At 40.4% G+C, this 20,100-nt stretch overlaps 1 protein-coding gene across 1 annotated transcript in view; it reads left to right on the top strand.

Moving 5' to 3' along the window:
* Positions 1-20,100, top strand: part of LOC118556473 (inactive N-acetylated-alpha-linked acidic dipeptidase-like protein 2) — a 75,876-nt gene that overhangs the window by 22,452 nt on the left and 33,324 nt on the right. The window contains exon 2 of the mRNA XM_036141616.1: positions 11,879-12,077. Coding sequence (XP_035997509.1) covers positions 11,959-12,077 — 119 coding nt within the window. The 5' untranslated portion in view covers positions 11,879-11,958. The remainder of the gene's footprint in view (positions 1-11,878; positions 12,078-20,100) is intronic.

Below are 20,100 nucleotides of genomic sequence, written 5' to 3'. Positions count from 1 at the left end.
AGCGGGGAATCCAGTGTCATTCTTTGGTTATCTGATAATTTAGGAAGTGTAATTTTATCCAGAAATTGCTTAATATCCTTCTCTGATGGATTTATCTGTGGTGTGTATAAAGATTTGTAGAAATCGCGGAAGGTATTATTTATACACTCTGGTTCACTTACTGTATTACCAGTTGAATCTGTAACTGCAAATATAGTAGTTTTCTCCTTATTTATTTTAAGCTGATTAGCTAGAAAGCTTCCTGACTTATTGCCATGTTCAAAATTTTCTATTCGGAGCCTTTGTATTAGAAATCTATTTTGCTTTTCAATATAGTGGTTTAATTCTAATTTTACTTCACGGATTTTACCTAACTTCCCTTCTTCTTGAGATAAATCTAGTAACTTAAGTTTTTCTTCTAATTCCTGAATCTTTTTGTTTTCTTTTTTCTTTTTATGAGATGAGAAAGAAATTATTTTACCTCTCATCACTGCTTTTCCAGCTTCCCACAATATCGATGCCGATGTACCTGGTTGATCATTGTATTCTAAGTATGAAGCCCACTGTTCTTTAATGAATTTTATAAATTCTTCATCTTTAAGCAGTGATGTATTAAATCTCCAGCTTTTGTTTTGTGTGGTTATTTTTTTATTAATTAAGGTGAGAGTAACAGGAGCGTGATCACTGATAGCAATAGGATGAATTACCGTCTCTGAAACGACCGACAGCAGTGAGCTACTTATAAGAAAGTAGTCCAGACGAGAGTACGAATGGTGAACATTTGAGAAAAAAGTGTATTCTTTACTAATAGGATGAAGAGAACGCCATGCATCGCAAAGACCAAAATCACTCATGTATTGTTTGACTACATTTACTGACTGCCAACTACGCTGAATCCCTGTTTTATTCAACCTGTCTATATCGTTATTTAAACCAAAGTTGAAGTCACCTCCTATAATTAGTGAACAATCCCCGTGTTTTGAAAGTGCAAGGAAGAATTGGTGGAAAAAAGAGGGGTCATCAACATTTGGACCATATATACTGACAATACATAGCTTCTGGTTATGGATAGCTATTTTAATTATTATGTATCTACCTTCAGGATCTATAGTTTTATCTAATATTTTAAAACTAACGCTTTTGTGGATTAAGATTGCTACACCTCTCTGTCTAGAGTTATAGCAGGCCGCAAACACATTAGGGAACTCAGGTGAATTAAGCTCACTTGCATTTGTAGCTGATTTGTGGGTTTCTTGCAATAATACAACATCTGCCTTTAATCTAGTAAGCTGGTTAATGATCTTCATTTTTTTCTCTCTGGTGCCAGCCCCATGCACATTCCATGTCACAAACTTTACATTCGCCATAGATGTGAGTGAGAAGTTAGAAGGTGCATGCCCTTGAGAAAATAGTCATACATAGACCCAGGTAGCATCATATGATGTGCTTGTGATTGACTGATGTTCAGGAAAGAAGCAGACAGATAAGATAGAAATACACAAAAAAATAAAAAAGTGCAAAGAGTAAGAGAGTGTGTAAAGGGATAAATCATAGCCCGTGCCTTCTGTACCCAACCGTGAACACCAACCATACCAACGTGCTCTTTAGCTGTGCGTGTATTTAATTTATCACCGTGTACCGATCTGTGCGTCTTATTTATTTATTTATTTTATTTATTTATTTTAAATCATTGAAACATGCTTTTAAGTCCACCTGTGGTGTAACTAATAAAGCCAAGGGGTGATCTTCTGATCCCTGAACAACTGTCCATTAATATAAAGTCTGTCAACCGATATGGTGGCTTTAACGCCGTCCATCATGTATTTCTTCCTGATTGGGAACAGCACTCGCCTGCGATCTAGGATTTCCTTAGGAAACTGATCATTAACACTAAAGTCTGTCCCTCTCAGTTCCCTGCCGCAACTTCTAACGAATTCTTTTTGTTTATAATGCTCAAATTTAGCTATGATCGGGCGAGGACGGGTTTTGTCGGGTTTCTTACCTCCGAGCCGGTGGACTCGATGAAAAGTGATGTTTTTTACCTGATTCGCCGGGATTTTTAGCTTCTGCTGGAGAAAGTTCCGGACCGTTTCTTCTGCTATCTCTCCCTGCTGCTCCTGAATGCCTGCAAAGACGAGATTATCTCTCATACTTCGCGACTGTATGTCCAGAATGGATTCCTTCATTTTCTTATTTTCGCCGGAAAGCTGGATAATCCCTTCGGTCAGCTCCGTAACCTTCCCCCTCAGCGCGTCGTTCTCGGCGGCCATAGCTGTTAGCTGGGCTTGGCTAAACTCCACCGACTCCCTGAGGGACTGAAACTCCTTGTGTAGAACCTCTACCAAGGCGAGACGCGCATCAAGGCTGGTAAGCTTCTTGTCGATGGATTCCAAGATGTCGCTGAAGTTCCTGTCTGGGGATAAAGTGGAAGAAGAAGCACTGGTGGAATTAGAACGAGTGCGCTTAAGTGACGGTGTGCTAGCAGCTGTAGGCTTCTGGGCCTTCCCCATCACGATGCTATCAAAACACTCGTCCAGGTAGCACTCCAGGCTCGTCACGGTCTCTTCGTCCAGTTTGTTCCCTCGTAGAAAATAAGACAGTTGTAAATGTTTGGGCTTTAACTTTGTATTATTTTTAGTTATTGGTTCGTTCTTACCTTAGCTTGTTTGATTTGTTACATGAACGCCTCCATTATACTTACGCACAGCTCTCGCGAGATCTCAGCCGCTCATCTCACACCCAGCCTTAAGTGAGAGCTGAACATCTGATCTATCACCAAAAAAGCCCAGCAGAGGATGTTCTTCCTGTGGCAACTGAAGTACTTCAACCTGCCAAAGACTATGATGGTGCACTTCTACACAGCCATCATAGAGTCCAATCTCACCTCCATCACCATCTGGTGCACTGTTGTTGCCGCCATTGACAAAGGCAGGTGGCAGCGTTTTCATTGGCTCTGCAGAATACTTGATTGGCTGTAACCTGCACTTGCTCCAGGACCTGCATACCTCCAGACCCCTGAGGCGAGCAGGAAAGATTCTTGCTGACCCTTCTCTCCCCTTACATGGACTTTTTGACATTCTCCCTAGGAAATTGCGGTCCCCATACCTACCCACCCACCCCCCAAATCAGCATAAGGAGATGATGCTTTGAACTAATGCATATTGTAGTTGTAGATGTCTACTGCTCACTGCTATAATGTTCGTTTTTACATCTGCAAAAATGTTTACTGTGTAAACTTCTGTTTGCAGTGTTAGTCTGTAGTTCTTATTTCTTAGTTTATTTTAGTCGATATTGTCATGTATTTATCTTGAATCTTTTTTGTTTTGTACCTATGTTTGTTTTATGTCTTCATATCATGCAATACAATTCATGTTTTTAAACTCATGTTTATTGTTGCATGTTCTGTAGCACAACATCATGTCATATCTCTTGTATGTAAAAATACAATATGGTTCCAAATGGACAATAAATAGAATTCTGATTCCGAGAGAAAGAAAATATAAATCTAATAGTGGGAGAACACCCCTACAGATCACGCTTCATACGTAGAGGTTACTGAACAGAACACAAATAACTTAACTATAAATAACCCCCATTCTTGTCGCGCAATATGGTTGAGGTCTACTGAGGCATTTCTGTCCCCCATTTTGTTTTTGAGGACAAGAGGAGAACCAGTGATCCACCACTAAGTAAGTACCCACCTCTCTGTCTACCGTAGACTAAAAATACCAGGATATGATGAGGGTCAAGAAATTACTATGACCTGACATAAAGGAGTTCAAATTGTGTACCTCTCCTGAATTTAATAGGCATATGTGTGCTGACATATAATTAGACCTATAGAGCTGTAGCAGTGGCAACAGTTGGGTAAAAAACAGCTCTTAGTGGATTATTGTCTCACTTAAAAAACTGCAAGTTTTGATAGAACATCCCTCACTTAATGAACTAAAAAGTAAGAATTATCTGATAGAATTATTTAAAACATATGTATATGCAGGAAAATCCCTGGGTTCATTTGGGTCTTTAGAGATTGGTGTAATAATGGAAAAATATTCTAATGAATTAAAGCATCTCCTTGAGGGTCTTTTGTTTCTTCACCTTTCTTCTCCCTGCTGCTCTTATCACAGGGGTCCAAGTCCCAACTGCATAGACAAATGCAAACTCTCCCATGTATGTCCCTGGGTGTCAAAAGATATGATGGATTACAACAATCAAACAATATTTCATGAGTCCCAGCTGGCTGTGAGGCGAGCCATTTAAATTTGTAGGAGCGAACAGCTCTCGCTGCCTATTTTTGGCTCCTCCGTCTTCACATTTTTCCCACCGATGAGTCACATTCTGTTCCAAACCTGCTGTGGCACTCTGATATGAAGACATACCAAGTGCTGCTGATTAATATCTTGGAAGACAGTGCTCTCCCTTTGCAATAAAATTTACAATAAAGACTGAATTAATCCTGGGGTTTTCTTGCATCATCTCAGTCCTCAATGAAGCAGAATTTTGTTTTTCCTAAATCAAAGCAGGCAACATGTGTCTTCAGGTTTGTTTCATTTCAATCTTCCACATGGAAGTGGTTTAGAATCACTGATGTATGACAAATTCTTAGATAAATAGAGTACAGGAACTAAAACCTGGTTGTTCTAACTTTGACGTATTAATTATTAATAACCCCCACCTCTTACAGTTTTTTTAAGTTTGGTTGCATGTTTGTCAGATGACAAGAAAGACAGCTATTTTTCAAGGAACCATTTAAAAAGTTTATCTCCCAGGTTCAGTGAAGTATCAACAGGGTTCTCCAAAACCCCACTTCCATGAAATACCCACAAACTGTGTGCGCGTGTGCGTGCGTGTGTGTGTGCATGTGTGTGTTTGTGTGTCGTGTGCAGCATGATGCTGCCACCATCATGTTTCATTGGATGATGGTCTTTTAAGGCAATGTTGAGTGGTAGTTTCTCTCCACACATAAGGCGCAGTTCCACCTGTCCTGCCCGCTTTCGCCCGCCCAACTTGGTTCCTCCCCGCTCCAATTGTGATTCAACTGGCCTAGAAAGGCCTGGAGGAGGGAAAAGCCTTCTGTGTGTTGCTTTAGCCCCCGTCCCTAGAGAAAATCTTCTAATTTTTCCACTCCCCTCAGCCAATACAGTGTGGAAAATAAGTATTTGAACACCCTGTGACTTTGCAAGTTCTCCGACTTGGAAATCCTGGAGGGGTCTGAAATTTTCATCTTAGGTGCATGTCCACTATGAGAGACATAGTCTAAAAAAAATCCGGAAATCACAATGTATGATTTTTTTAACAATTTATTTATGTGTTACTTCTGCAAATAAGTATTTGAAGACCTGCCAATCAGCAAAAATTCTGGCCCTCAAAGACCTATTTGTCCGCCTCTAAAAAGTCTACCTCCACTCCACAATTCTAAATTAGAAGCACCTGTTTGAGGTTGTTAGCTGCATAAAGACACTTGTCCACCCCACACAATCAGTAAGACTCTAACTACTAACATGGCTAAGAACAAAGAGCTGTCCAAAGACACCAGAGACAAAATTGTAGACCTCCACAAGGCTGGAAAGGGCTATGGAGCAATTGCCAAGCAGCTTGCTGAAAAAAGGTCAGCTGTTGGAGCAATTATTAGAAAATGGAAGAAGCTAAACATGACTGCCACCATCTCACCTCGTGGTGTATCAATGATCCTAAGAAAGGTGAGGAATCAGCCCAGAACTACACAGGAGGAGCTGGTCAATGACCTGAAGAGAGCTGCCACCACTGTTTCCAAGGTTACCGTGGGTAATACACTAAGACGTCATAGTTTAAAGTCATGCATGGCATGGAAGGTTTCCCTGCTTAAATCAGCACATGTCCAGGCCCGTCTTAAGTTTGCCCATGACCATTTGGATGATCCAGAGGAGTCATGGGAGAAAGTTCTGTGGTCAGATGAGACCACAGAACATTTTGGTCCTAATTCCACTTGCTGTGTTTGTAGGGCGAGGAATGATGAGTACCATCCCAAAAACACCATCCCTACTGTGAAGCATGGGGGTGGCAGCACCATTCTTTGGGGGTGTTTTTCTTTAGTAAGGATTGACTCTTGAAACAGAAACTATACTTTAACACATTTAATCTAAAGAAGACAGAGAAATTATACAGCTCAGTACTGGGCTCTTATATTGATCACGATGCAGATCAGCAAGGACATGCCCCTGCAGGAGCAGACCACCCATCACATGTTGACTGTTGAAGAAGTATCACTATCAGACTAAGGATGAAGTAGGATGGACTCCAAGGTTTATCCATATGTACTTACTGTCCCGAGATCACTGACCATATGTTTATGCATGCCACATCTGTGATGTGTGTTATCTGTTGTTTCCCAAGAAGTGCTTTCAACCGCTCTAGCAATCTGTAGTTTCATATAATATCTAACAACAGTTTGCTTACCGCCCAAACCACTCCACTAACGATTATGTGTCCTATGCATGCCATTTGAGCCTGAAACTCCTAGTAAGGCCAAACACATTTGCCTCTATGCTGTGTGTAGACTTCAGTTCTGCTTTGTGTTCCTAAAACTCCCCCAAAGCATGATGCTTCTACCCCATGCTATGCAAGGAGGCCCCACAAACCATCGAGCATCTCACAGCAGGGTGTAAGATACTAGCATGGAAGGAATACTTGGAACACAATGCGCAAATGTCTGGTATACTGTACAGAAACATCTGTTCAGAATACCAACTGGAGATCTCCAGGTCAAAATGGGAGTCCCCTCCCAATTTGGTGGAGAACGATAGAGCTAAGATCCTGTGGGACTTCCGGATGCAGAAAGACAAAATGGTAATGGCCAACCAACCAGACATTGTGATGATTGATCACAGCAGCAGAGGACAGCCGTTGTAATCGATGAAGAAGCTATAGTAATGTGTGCACACAAGGAAACAGCATACCTGCATTTATTGCACAAAATATATTTAAAAACATTTTAAGGAAAACTGTCCCAAATTCTGTTTTTCATACAGTGCATTATTTTTCCTATAAAGTACCATATACACAAATTGATCAGTGGGTTGTTCTGGGTGCTGCTCACATCTGTATAAATGGGTGAGGTCTTTTTGCCTTACTCTCTGTAAGTGCAGTACAATTCTCTTACTTCCACCTTGTCAGTTGACTAGTTGCTGAGCTAGTTGCAAAGTATGCACTTCACAGGGAGATTGTAAAACAGGAGTCAGGGACTGAAGAGAACTCTCTGTAGGAGTTGTGTTCCTAAATTTGTTCTCACATTGAGATGCAGATATGAACGGATAAAGGGCTTTGAATAGTAAAGAGGAGACATTTCAAACAACTTACTTTCTCATGTTTCTTCTAGACAGAAAACCTCTGATGCTCCATTGTCTCATTGATTTGTTCAGACTCTCTTAACAGAAGCAAAGCTTGCAGGGGGGATCTGTGCCAGATTGACTGGTGAAAACATCTCCATAGTGGTGGATCTCAAACTGTGAGAAATACAATAAAATTATAATTCTTTTCTTCTAAACAGAATCTGTTTTTAGTTCAATGGTTTGCTCTTTTATGATATTACTTTGTCCCCTCACTGAATGTGGTAAAGCTGCTGTTGCACACTGGTACCCCTAATATATAAAAACACTAATATTATCTGGAGAAAAAAATGTTGTCTAAACCAGGATAAATGATGACTTAATAAATAGGAATCTATTTGGAAAAACAAAGGGGAAGCCAATGATGATTCTTTGTCAGAAAGAGGATGATGGTTGTGGAAGACCTAATTACAGGCGTAAGGTAACCAGAGTTGGAAAGCAGACTCCATAAAACGTGAAATGAACATAAGATAATAAGATACAAAATTCAACTACTGTCCAACAATGGGGAAATTCAGGTGTGACAGTGGCAAAGACAAAAAGTTATACACAATTAATAGTAATGAAAAAAGAGGAACAAAGAACAAGCTAATCTGAAATTAGTCCTAAAGATACGCCAAGAATAGAAAAGTAAATTCCAGAGTAATTATAGCATAGTTATTGAGAATATGGCATACTCGGGTGAAATTAAGAGAATATTTAAGTTTAACAGTGGAAAAAAAATTCTAGCCTATTTACAGAGCTAAGATAACATAATATGCAATATGCATAATAGATGAGCAGCATCTCGAAGTAGCTAAGGTGTGTGGAAGTTTACCTTAGTATCTGGGAGACAGTGAAAATTAACTATGATTGTTCAGAACCCAAGAATCAATCTTTCTGGGCTCCTTTGATTGGCTCCGATGGCACCGGTGGCTACTTGCGCCAGGCACCCCCTTTTAGCCCTCCAAGTTTTAAATGCACTTGAGAACAAGATCCAACAACAAAACATTTGACCAGGTAGAGGTAGGCTTGCGGTGTTTGTCAGACCCTTGTTCTCTGATTGCCATCTGGAGTTTGAAGCCTGGAGGAGGAGCGGGCCATCTAACTGTGGTCTGGGCTGGGGATGGCCGTTGGGCCCTGGGGATTGACTGGGGCTGGCACTTCTGCTCTCCCCGGGAATAGGGTGTGGGGCCCCTCCGGGATTGACTCTTGTTGGCTAGCCCATTTGGATCATGTTGGCCCCATCTCCAGGTGGATGGGCTTGTGGGTCGTCGGTGTTGGGATCGGGGTGGGGGGTTGGGGCTGGAGTATGGACCAGGTGTGTCAGGTTTGGGGACTATTGGGTTTGGGATGGTCCCCCCCACCCCTTCCTGATGATGGGATTCACCTCCAAGGTCTGGGGGCTGCAGGGTTTCCCCCAGCACATTATAATCCTGGCGGGACGCCAGGCTTTACTACCCCCACCCCCCTCCCCCCGCCAGGCTAAGCATCTTTTGTTTATTGTAAACGTATCGATATCATTAAAGTTCCCATCCGGGAGAATACCTCCCGGTGTAAATAAGCTAATGCGCTAGCTGGTATTAGCTGTCATTAGCTAGATACACACTACGTTTACGCTGCACCCTCCTTTGAGCTGCATGACGCGATGCTTCCTGGTTCCGCATAGCCACCCCACCTCCCACATGCACACACTTCCCAGACCCACATCGACACCTACCGCCAGGATTTGCCCATTTTCCAGGGGAAACCCTGGGGCTGGATACCCCTCTGGGGTGCTGGTACCTGGACATGGGAGTATAGGATGTCTGTAGTGAGTGCAAGTATGTGTACAGCATCCCTTTTTTTATTGTGTGGGTAAGAGTGTTTGCATGCGGGGGCACTTGGGTGGGAAAGTGTGAATGTAATTGTGTACCTGGTTTTCTGTTTCTGTCTTTATGTCAGGTTGGGTTTTGGACTGCCCCCTGTCCTGGGACATCTCAGTTCTCCACTAAGTGTGGAGACCATCCCCCCCATTTGGCTCCTCTCTGTTTGCTGGCGCCTTGACCCGCTGGTGCGTTGTTGGTCCTTCGTGTTGATGGCTGGGTGCTCACGTCTGTGCTGACTCACTCCTGGTGGCTACTTTGTGGGGCCTGGGCCCCATGGCTCTGTCGGGGCCCTGCCAGGGGGCTGGGCGCCCTGGTCCTGGGCTCTATGAGAACATTGTTGGACATAGCTGTCTGCCAGTGGAGCCCGTCGGCTCATTGCCGCAGCTCCCGGGGGTTTCAACACTGTGGCTGTTGGGGGTTCCCTGGGGGCTCCTTCAGGCGTCTGAGGTTCTTGTTTCCCTGGAGTCTGCCTCAGCATTCTGGGGGGCAGGTCTTTGGCTCCCCACAACCACTTTTGAGCATTTTTCTTATGGATAAACCTTACATATACAAGTGCACTCTTGCAAATACCTACAGGTGCTTGGATTCAGGTGCTTACAGACTCACTTTTATACAGAAAACCCCCATTATTAGCTTAGCTGTCGCGTTATACATCTCGTATTAAATAATACTGTACACCTTTCAGATATTCTCCAACCATGTTTGCACATCTAGAAGCAGATTTGTCCCGGTTGTCTTTGTAAAATAGTTCAAGCTCTGTCAGACTGGATGGAGAGAGTATGTGAAAATCAGCTGTTAGATCTTACCACAGATTCTCGACTCTGTTTATGTCTGGACTTTAACCGGGCCATTGAACCACCCTTTAACATGTTTTCTTTTAAGGGTTGACCTTTATTTAGCTTCATCCGTATTGTTATCAGCCAGTGGCGGCTGGTGAAAAAAAATCTTGGTGGGGCTGGCCAATAGATTTTCCCTGCCTAACCCAGTACATGCATTTAAATTAAAAGTCGGAAAATTACTACGATTTCACAATAAGCATTTAATTAATAAAAAAACATTGTTCACAAAGGATTATTTTGGTGCTTTTGTCTTATTAATCCTTTTCACAGACTCATGCCAGATGGTTTGCATACATTGTATATCTACGTATATTATTACGAAACGAACGTTTACGTCTTGACTTAAATATATATCCTAATTTTTTATTTATATAATGATTTAAGTAGAACAATGACTGGTACAAAATTAAGTTTTATTTACCGGAGATGAAGTGTAGACTGCAAATTCTGTCGTGGTATGATGGCTCCCACAGTCGATTGGGATTGTCTGCCTGCATCCTTTTCATTGAAATTATCCATTTCTTTCTCTTTCTTCGTCCTTCGGTAAACGAAAGTGTTACGTTCACCAGGCTCGTTTGGTGGGATAACGTTACAAGGAGACCACACAAGGATTTTCTGGTTAAATTTAAAACTGAATTTTATTAAATTATACTAAAGAAATAAAAGCCCAAAGAGAGAATACCTGAATTAAGAAACCATAACTAACCAGAAATAAGCAAATGCAAAGCAAACCTAACAAAACCCAACCATAAGACAAGCTACCAAGCCAAACCAAACCAAATGGGGATCTGAGGAGGGAGAGTAGGCAGAGAGCTTCCCCTCTGCTAAAAGCATAGCAGCTTTAAAGCAGCAGCGCACTAATCAGGGAAATGCATCCCACCTGCAGAAGGCCTGTTTCTCTAACCTGACAAGGAAAATACGGCCAGTACTGACTGCAGCCGTAATAGAAAGAAACGTACATCCGACGATTTGGAATGCTTCTGTGTGCAACAACAAGTCGTAGGCATTGTTTAGATTCCAAAAATTGCTAAAAGTACGCTCTAATTCACCCATTTTGTCACGCTGGTAAGCGAAAACAGTACTGTTTTTGCCGACCACCGTGACCCGGATGTAGCGTGGATGTAGCTTGTGACGTCACGCGTGAAGTGCACCTATCACTGTGTAGCTGGGGCAAAGACTCCAGGAGCCCCAAAGCCATTCACTTTGGCGATGCTGATTGGCCAAATATTTATAAATCTTCCCTAGCAACAGTATATGATTGTTTTTTTTAGCTAGACTTGTAAGGGCTCCTTGAGTGACAGCCCCAAAAGTGTAGAAGAAGATAAATTATACGTTCTGTTGGTGGAAATGCACTGTTAAATGAAAGCCAATTAGTAGAAGTGTTTTAATAATTCTTCTTACATGTAGCCACGTACTATTAAGTAAAAACTGGCATTAATAATACTTTTAAAACCTGTATATATTTTGACTTTTCCCCTCATCTAGCACATCTAGGTAGGGCAGCGCCCGAACACCCCCTATGGGCCAGCCGCCACTGTTATCAGCTCTGATCAGTCAACATGGGAATGGTGTATTCCTTGGTCTTCATGATGTTTGTTCACTAATGTTCTCTCTGAAGACTTCACAAAGCAGCAGGATTTGTACTGAGATTTAATAAACAGGCAAACTATGTAGTTCCTTAGGGTCATTAGTTGTAATTAATTTATTTAGGGGTATCAGAAGGAGTGGGGGTCTGCAACACTTTCAGATTTTTATTGCAACCCTTTCTTGAGTAGTTTTGTATCTTAAAGCTAACATAAGGTATTTCAACATTCTGTTTTGTTTTTTTTTTTTTCATTTTGTTTCTTAGATAAGAATGCAGTATCGCCTTCCCTGCTGTCCTCAGCCTCCTCTCTCAGAGACCGTGCTGCATTCTTCCAGTCCGAAGCGATGCGTCCAGCAAACGACCCCAAAGAGCGTGACCCCTCCCACGTTCGCATGCTGAATGATGTACTGCGTGATCTGGAAAAGAGCTTCATCGTCCCACAGACACCGGCTGGAGTGTACAGGTACAAGAAGCTGTGGGCGGTAGAAGCTTATCAGTTTCTCTTTACTGTTAAGCAGTTTGCCATCAACCCTGGGACATACTGTCTGTGTTTGTGAATATGGATTAAATATTAATCCTTCACAATATTAGTATAAGAATATTGAAAGGATCACATGAGGTCTGAAATCTGCTTTCAGTGAAGTTTATCTTGCTCCACTGTTATTCTTGTGCAAAATTTAACATGTTGGGCCCTAATTCATTATTTATTATGGCTCAAAAGATTCCTACAGGGTTGAAATTACTTGTTATAACTCGCTCTAAATATGTTTTAAGCAAACTTGCAAGAAACCTCTCCACTTTATGTATATATATATATATATATATATATATATATATATATATATATATATATATATATATATATATATATATATATATATATATATATATATATATATATATATATATATATATATATATGTGTGTGTGTGTGTGTGTGTGTGTGTGTGAGTGTATTGCCCCTTTGGCTCATTAACATTGGATTTCGGTTATTAAAGATTCACTCATTCACAGCAGCACAGCTCTTCAAACACATTTGCTTGTAGTTGTTATTCTTTCTGCCAGCCTTTAGGAACAAACAGGACAATACAGAGAACAGATAGAAATGATTTGAGAGACCTAAGCAGTTGCTCATAGTTCAAGCTGTTAGGTTGGAAAGAATAAACCAAAACAATTTAAAACATTTCGGCAAGATCAGTAACTACAACAAATGTTTGTCCAACACTTTACTTACTCTGTCTGCAGATGCTTTCTGCTCTTGGGATGTCTGACTCATACATGTCTGTATTTATTATTATTATTGGGTCAGTAGGACTATGGTTATTTTGGTCCAAAGTTTTTGGTAAAGCCTAATAATCGCCCAATGGCGCTGCAAGGGTTTCTTGGGGTCCCAAGCAAAGAATTCCATGGGGGCCTAAGACCAGGTTTCATCACATAAATTAAATCCAACACTAACAAAAATGGAAACTTTTAATTAGTGCAAAGAACACATCAGAATTTTAAAAATTGTATCCTTTAAAGTTATAGAAGATTATTATAATGAAAATATAGCTAAGAAACGCCTAAGTCAATTTTTGAGTAACTGCCCATGCGCATGACCACCCTACCTGCTCTTCTGCTCCTTAAAGAGGATCAGGTGAAAGAATCTTCCAAATACAAGCTGGTCTTCTGAGGCCTTCATCTTCTCCTCATAAATGTATAAGAAAGTTTACTTTACTACTTTTCTAAGTATATGGCTCGATGAGAGTAGCGGATCTACAATGAACAGCTTAAACAGAAGCTCACTGGATACATAAACACTACAAGTGCGCAGCCACCAAGAGGAAACTAGCAAGGAACAAGCACACATATTAGTGTTAAGGGAGAACGTCACAATGATTGGCCTGTGGCACAACCAATAGATAAGATCATCCCACCATAACTTAAAGCCGAAAAAGATTGTCCACTATAACTTTAATACTATACCTACACTAAATACAACAACAAGCACCTACTACACACAGTAATTTAGTAAACATTCTAAACATTCTTGCAAATTAAGCCAATAATTTGACATTCTGAGCTTGGCTGTGTGCTATGCTTTTGTTGGTTTACTTAAGACGCACCACTTGTGTGTGTGTGTGTGTGTGTGTGTGTGTGTGTGTGTGTGTGTGTGTGTGTGTGTGTGTGTGTGTGTGTGTGTGTGTGTGTGTGTGTGTGTGTGTGTGTGTGTGTATTGCCCCTTTGGCTCATTAACATTGGATTTCGGTTATTAAAGATTCACTCATTCACAGCAGCACAGCTCTTCAAACACATTTGCTTGTAGTTGTTATTCTTTCTGCCAGCCTTTAGGAACAAACAGGACAATGCAGAGAACAGATAGAAATGATTTGAGAGACCTAAGCAGTTGCTCATAGTTCAAGCTGTTATGTTGGAAAAAATAAACTAAAACAATTTAAAACATTTCGGCAAGATCAGTAACTACAACAAATGTTTGTCCAACACTTTACTTACTCTGTCTGCAGATGCTTTCTGCTCTTGGGATGTCTGACTCATACATGTCTGTATTTATTATTATTATTGGGTCAGTAGGACTATGGTATTTTGGTCCAAAGTTTTTGGTAAAGCCTAATAATCGCCCAATGGCGCTGCAAGGGTTTCTTGGGGTCCCAAGCAAAGAATTCCAAGGGGGCCTAAGACCAGGTTTCATCACATAAATTAAATCCAACACTAACAAAAATGGAAACTTGTAATTTTAATTAGTGCAAAGAACACATCAGAATTTTAAAAATTGTATCCTTTAAAGTTATAGAAGATTATCATAATGAAAATATAGCTAAGAAACGCCTAAGTCAATTTTTGAATAACTGCCCATGCGCAAGACCACCCTACCTTCTCTTCTGCTCCTTAAAGAGGATCAGGTGAAACAATCTTCCAAATACAAGCTAGTCTTCTGAGGCCTTCATCTTCTCCTCATAAATGTATAAGAAAGTTTACTTCTTGTGACTCTCAACAATTTTCTAAGTATATGGCTCGATGAGAGTAGCGGATCTACAATGAACAGCTTAAACAGAAGCTCACTGGATACATAAACACAAGTGCGCAGCCACCAAGAGGAAATTAGCAAGGAACAAGCACGCATATTAGCGTTAAGGGAGAATGTCACCATGATTGGCCTGTGGCACAACCAATAGATAAGATCATCCCACCATAACTTAAAGCCGAAAAAGATTGTCCACTATAACTTTAATACTATACCTACACTAAATACAACAACAAGCACCTACTACACACAGTAATTTAGTAAACATTCTAAACATTCTTGCAAATTAAGTCAATAATTTGACATTCTGAGCTTGGCTGTTTGCTATGCTTTTGTTGGTTTACTTAAGACGCACCACTTGTGTGTGTGTGTTTTTTTTGTTTTGTTTTTTTGGAGGGGGTGCGCTCCGTCAGTGACTCTGAGTAACTAAACAGACTAAACAGTGGTCAATTCAACATTTCTGCAGAGTGGCCCCAATTGCCCCAATTGCCTGGTCTGCCTAATGGCACCCAGCGCCCCTTAAATCAGTACTTTGGTTTGTCAACTGTATAGTCAAACAAGAAAACGATTCGTCAAACTTTGAGCTACATGACAGGATTTCATGACAGTTTTTGTTTCAAATAGGGAAACCATTGATTCGTCCTGCATGATATAAGTTCAAATAAGATAATATTTTTCAACTTCTAATCCCATTTGACTCCATAAATGCAGTGAAATGTTTGGGGTACAGATTATGCAAATCTGTGTTTCTGTGTCCTAATTCTAAAAGTAGAAACAAATGTAGATCTGCTCCTAAACTATCCTACCATGTCAGAGCGCTGACAGTTTGCCCATATTTGTGTATTGTGCATAAAGCTTTGCATTTTCAAAGACCAGAGCTTTTTGTGTTATGTTAAATGCACACAAAGAATACTGTTTCCTGAAAGCTGTTTGTAAATAACCTGCCGGAGAAGAACCAAGATAAGTTATATGCTGTTCTCCTGAATTTAAAAACGGGTTAGGAATGATACAGAAAACAGAATTTTCGCTCACTCCAAATGAGATTTGAATATTTTTTTTGTGTATTTTTTATGGAGCAACCTTGCATATGCAAGTGTGCTCACACATACACCTACAGGTGTTGGGATCCAAATGATTACCGATACACAGATATACACATAAATTATATTTGGCTGCAGCTGACACAAAATACATCTTGCATTAAATAATGTGTATTTTTTAGTGATGTTGTTGATATATATATATGTGTTAGCTTAGTTAGTATGTGTTCTCTCTCTCTCTCTCTCTCTCTCTCTCTCTCTCTCTCTCCTGACTTTAGAGATTATAGGTACAACTTCAGAATTTGTACATTTGACTAAAGGTTATCGATTTAAGTAAGAATGGCTTAATTAGATGATTTGTCTGTATGTTCCCCTTAATGGCAGACGGTTTCACTGACTGAAAAATTGGTTTAAAAGAACAAAACTAATTCTGACTGTGCTACTATAGGCCACATTAAATGCTGTAAACAGAGATATGAATGAATTCTTCCTTGAAATATCCTGATCTCACTGTTCTCTTTTGAGAGAGTCATTTGTTAAATGCCAAAATAAAAGAGAGTGAAACGGTCACATGGTGTGTCATATATCCCCTGGAGTTATTTAAATTCATGACTTCATTTCAAAAGGTCTTCCAGTCGTCTGCCATCAAAGAGATAATTAAAGGGGCCTTTATTAAATGTCAGCTGTTTAGCATGCAAAACTCTTTATTGTCAGAATATGGTGATGGCGAATAAAGCAATATTGTGCACGCTGATTGGTGGGATGTCACGGTGGCTGAATGAATAGGGGGGTGAATGCAGGGCTGTTCATAACATTCTTTCAGGGTACACCTGTCTGACCACCGTTGGTTGCCTGCTGCCCAGCAACAGTTTGTCCTGATTGCTGCCAGATTGCATACAAACATTTAAAGCAACAGGATGTTGGTCAGTGGCTTAGAAAATGTAACAGCAAGCTTTTTGTAGGCTTGGGTGTATATGACCATTGATCATTGTGTAGGTGAACCTTTGAGAATGTACTGTTCTATTTCATGCAAACAATGGTTGTTGATTTCAGCAATTGATAGAAATAGGTTCACAGTTCAGACTGGTGATTACTCAGTGAGCAATGGACGTAAAATATCAACACTGAAGACATTTCTCCATTTAAACAGGATACCAATCTATCGGCTATTAATCTATCGGTTGCAATTTAGGATTCTATATTTTGTCTATGTAAAGACCAAGTAGTTAAACTTAAAATTATATAGGTGTGATATCTACAAAAAAAACTCTGTAAACAATTTAAAACAAAGCATATGTGAGACTCAAATAAATATTCATTTGATTTAGTAATGTAATATTCATTTTTCCAGTCATGATGTTGAAGGAATAAAAAAGGGGAAATGGATGAAAAATAAACAAACTATTGTTAAAAATAGCTAGAATAATAGGCATGTTTCTATCCATCATTAAATTATCAATCTGTAAAAATGAGTTTTAAACATTCGCGCTGTGCATGAGTACTGCCAGCAAGATGCTTTCTAGGTATTGTGAGAGATGAAGTTAAGTTTGCTGCGAAAATAAACATTCAAAAAAGTCAGTTGTGCAGCAGCTATAACAATTTCTAACCAGAAGTATTCTATAGACCACCACACCACTGCAACAAAGTTCAGAACACAGAGGACCATGGGACGATACCACCAAGGGACTTGAAGAATGGAACACAATTTTAACAGCTTGTGAAAATTGTGATGCGATGCCTTAATTAGATTGACATTCTAATTTCAGATGCGTATCCACCTTATTCAGCCCCGCCTACTTTTTCACAGCAGCACTTCTGCTTTGTCTTAGCACTTCCGGTGAGCCGTCAGTTCGCTGTGTCTATGGGACTGTGGGATGATCCTGTATCGTTGAGTTGGGATGGTCATGCAGTCAAGCCGCCGCAGATTTTTATTGAAAGAAACGTGACTGGATGAGTACTACAATTATTATGTCAACTAGGTACCATTTCTCCTAATAAGCAGTAGTGTAATCTCTAGTCCTTGTGTTGTGGTTTGCTATGTTTAGTAGCGAAGGTTAGGCCTCTTAGAAGCCCAAGTTTTTTTCAGCACACTGCTGTGAAAATTGTCATGATATGCCTTGTTCTAAGAGCTTGAATCCTATAAACTCCAGACGCTTAATTGATATTAAAAGTTGACATTTTACTTCACCGCAAGAGAGTGACACAACCAAAGAACTATTAACAAAACAGCTAAACTGGCTCCCCTTGAAGTTGCGATAAAAAATGGCTTCCTGAATAAGGTCAGTATGTTCCTGCTTGGCAGGAAATGAATGGGAATACAACATCCTGTGTCAAACTTCACTTCCGAAAGTATCCCAAAATAATAGTCAAGTCTCAGTTCGGCCACAAGGTGGTAGTCACCTTACTGTTGGCACTGCTGATTGATGGGATGCACCCATTATTGCTGAGCACGCTGCCTTCCCTCTTGCAACACTTCAACTAGCAGAAGGAAGGCCAAGGTGCACCATTTGGTGGTCTTTCCATATGGCGAAAGTTCTTCTCTGCGCAGAAGCACACAGCTGTGGAACGTACTTTGGAGTGTCTGGTGTAAATGACACTTTTAAAAACATGCCCCTAACCCACACTTATGTTACGTGTGCAGCGTATTTCCTGCTTCAGACACAAACAGATGTCTATTTTTTTGTTCTCTTGACCCCCTGAGAGATAGTTATTTTAGTTTAAACCTGCAGACCTTAAACAAGCCATCAGAAGTTAAGAATTGCAATTCATCTTGGTGGGCAATCCATCCATTGCAGGAAGGTCCGGGATTTGAACCCAGTAAGGGCCTTCTGCAAGGCAGTGCCAGTTACTGCATCACCGCAGCTTGTGGCAGTAGCAATGCATTGCAACCTGTCAACAAACGGGGACAGGTGGACCCAGTATTCAGGCCGGACAAAAAGAATGATATTTTAAAGGGATTTATTAAACAGAAAACAATCAGGTGGAAACAAAACGGGCATCAAGCCAAAAACGGGAGGACTGTGTCCAAAAACCAAAAACAGTGCAGAATCAAAAAAACGTAAAACCAGAATAGCAAGAGTATCCAGAGTAGAATCTAAAAGCAGTGTCCAAGAACAGGTCCGAGGTCGGCAAAGAATAAAACTAAGCAGGAGAACTAGGAACAGACGAGCTCTACTAGTCAGGAACAGAATCAGGTCAGGTAAACAGGAATCAGGTAACAGTGTGGCTCAGAAGTCAAACAGGTAAATTGGGTCAGGTCAACAGCCAAACAGAGAACAGAGAAAGCTGAACTAGACTGACCAATTTGTGCAGAAAGACAATGATCTGGCAGAGTGCAGGAGACGGAGGCAGGTATAAGTAGAGGAGTGAGCAGGTGAATGGAGTGAAACTAATTACCAAAATAGGTGGAACTGATCAGGAGGGAAAAAGTGGCTGGAAGTAAAACGAAGCTGATTGGATGGTGACTGGTGAAGGGGAGTGACAGACAAACAGACAGGATGTTTCTGAGATGTGAAACTGAATGACTGGCAGGTGGAAAACAGATAAACTAAAACAGTTTCAGGATAAATCAAGACAAACCCACCTAAAACTAAACCTAAGACAGAATTGGTTAAATGAAGAGAATCACTAAACAAGACTAGACTAATCCAGAACCAAAATACCCATAAAGACCAAACCTAAGCTAGAAAACCAAACTAAGACTAAACAGAACACAAGCAAATAATAAAAACCAGAGCTAATACTAAGACAGGAGAGAGAACTAATTAATCAAATAACAAACATAAACCATACCAAAATCCAAATCATGACAGCAACCACTTGACAATAGAGGTTGTTTAACATGAAGGAAATTTACTGTGGTCTTTTCAAGTCTGCAAACTTATGACTGTTCATTGTTTTGAAATCTGAAAATCAGTGGCCCCTATTTTTATTGACTAACCCTTTAGAGATTTATTGAGCCACAGACTTAAATGTCATGTTTGGCATTGTGAAGGTACCTTGGACAAGGAGTCCAAGGCACTCCCTCTAGTGGTTCTGGGTGGTACAAGTACTTTGTGTGTTAAACATCAGAAATGAATGAAAGTATCTGGGGTTTTTTTTACATATAAAATCAGCAATTTTAGGCTTTTCTCTGTATTTTGTAAACGAAGACTCTGAGGATATTTATTTTGTAGCAGAATACAGGTCAGGCAGACCTTTTTTGTTTCTAATGAAATTCAGGATATTCTTAAAGATGAGAACTGAACCAATAAAGCTTTGCATAACAGCTCTACTTTGGAACTCTTGTCCTGATTCTAAAAAGTCTGCAGTCTCCCCTCTCGCCTGTATGTAATTAGGAGGAAAAGTATGTAAACCACACAGGATTCAAATGACTTCAGGGAATGAACTCAAAATTAAAAACTACAGTTCAGCTTTGGTGCGCC

Source organism: Fundulus heteroclitus, chromosome 9 (assembly GCF_011125445.2).
Source record: "Fundulus heteroclitus isolate FHET01 chromosome 9, MU-UCD_Fhet_4.1, whole genome shotgun sequence".
In the NCBI taxonomy this organism is placed as follows: Eukaryota; Metazoa; Chordata; class Actinopteri; order Cyprinodontiformes; family Fundulidae; genus Fundulus; species Fundulus heteroclitus.
Note: the sequence above shows the minus strand (reverse complement) of the source record. Positions and strands in the feature narration are given on the sequence as shown.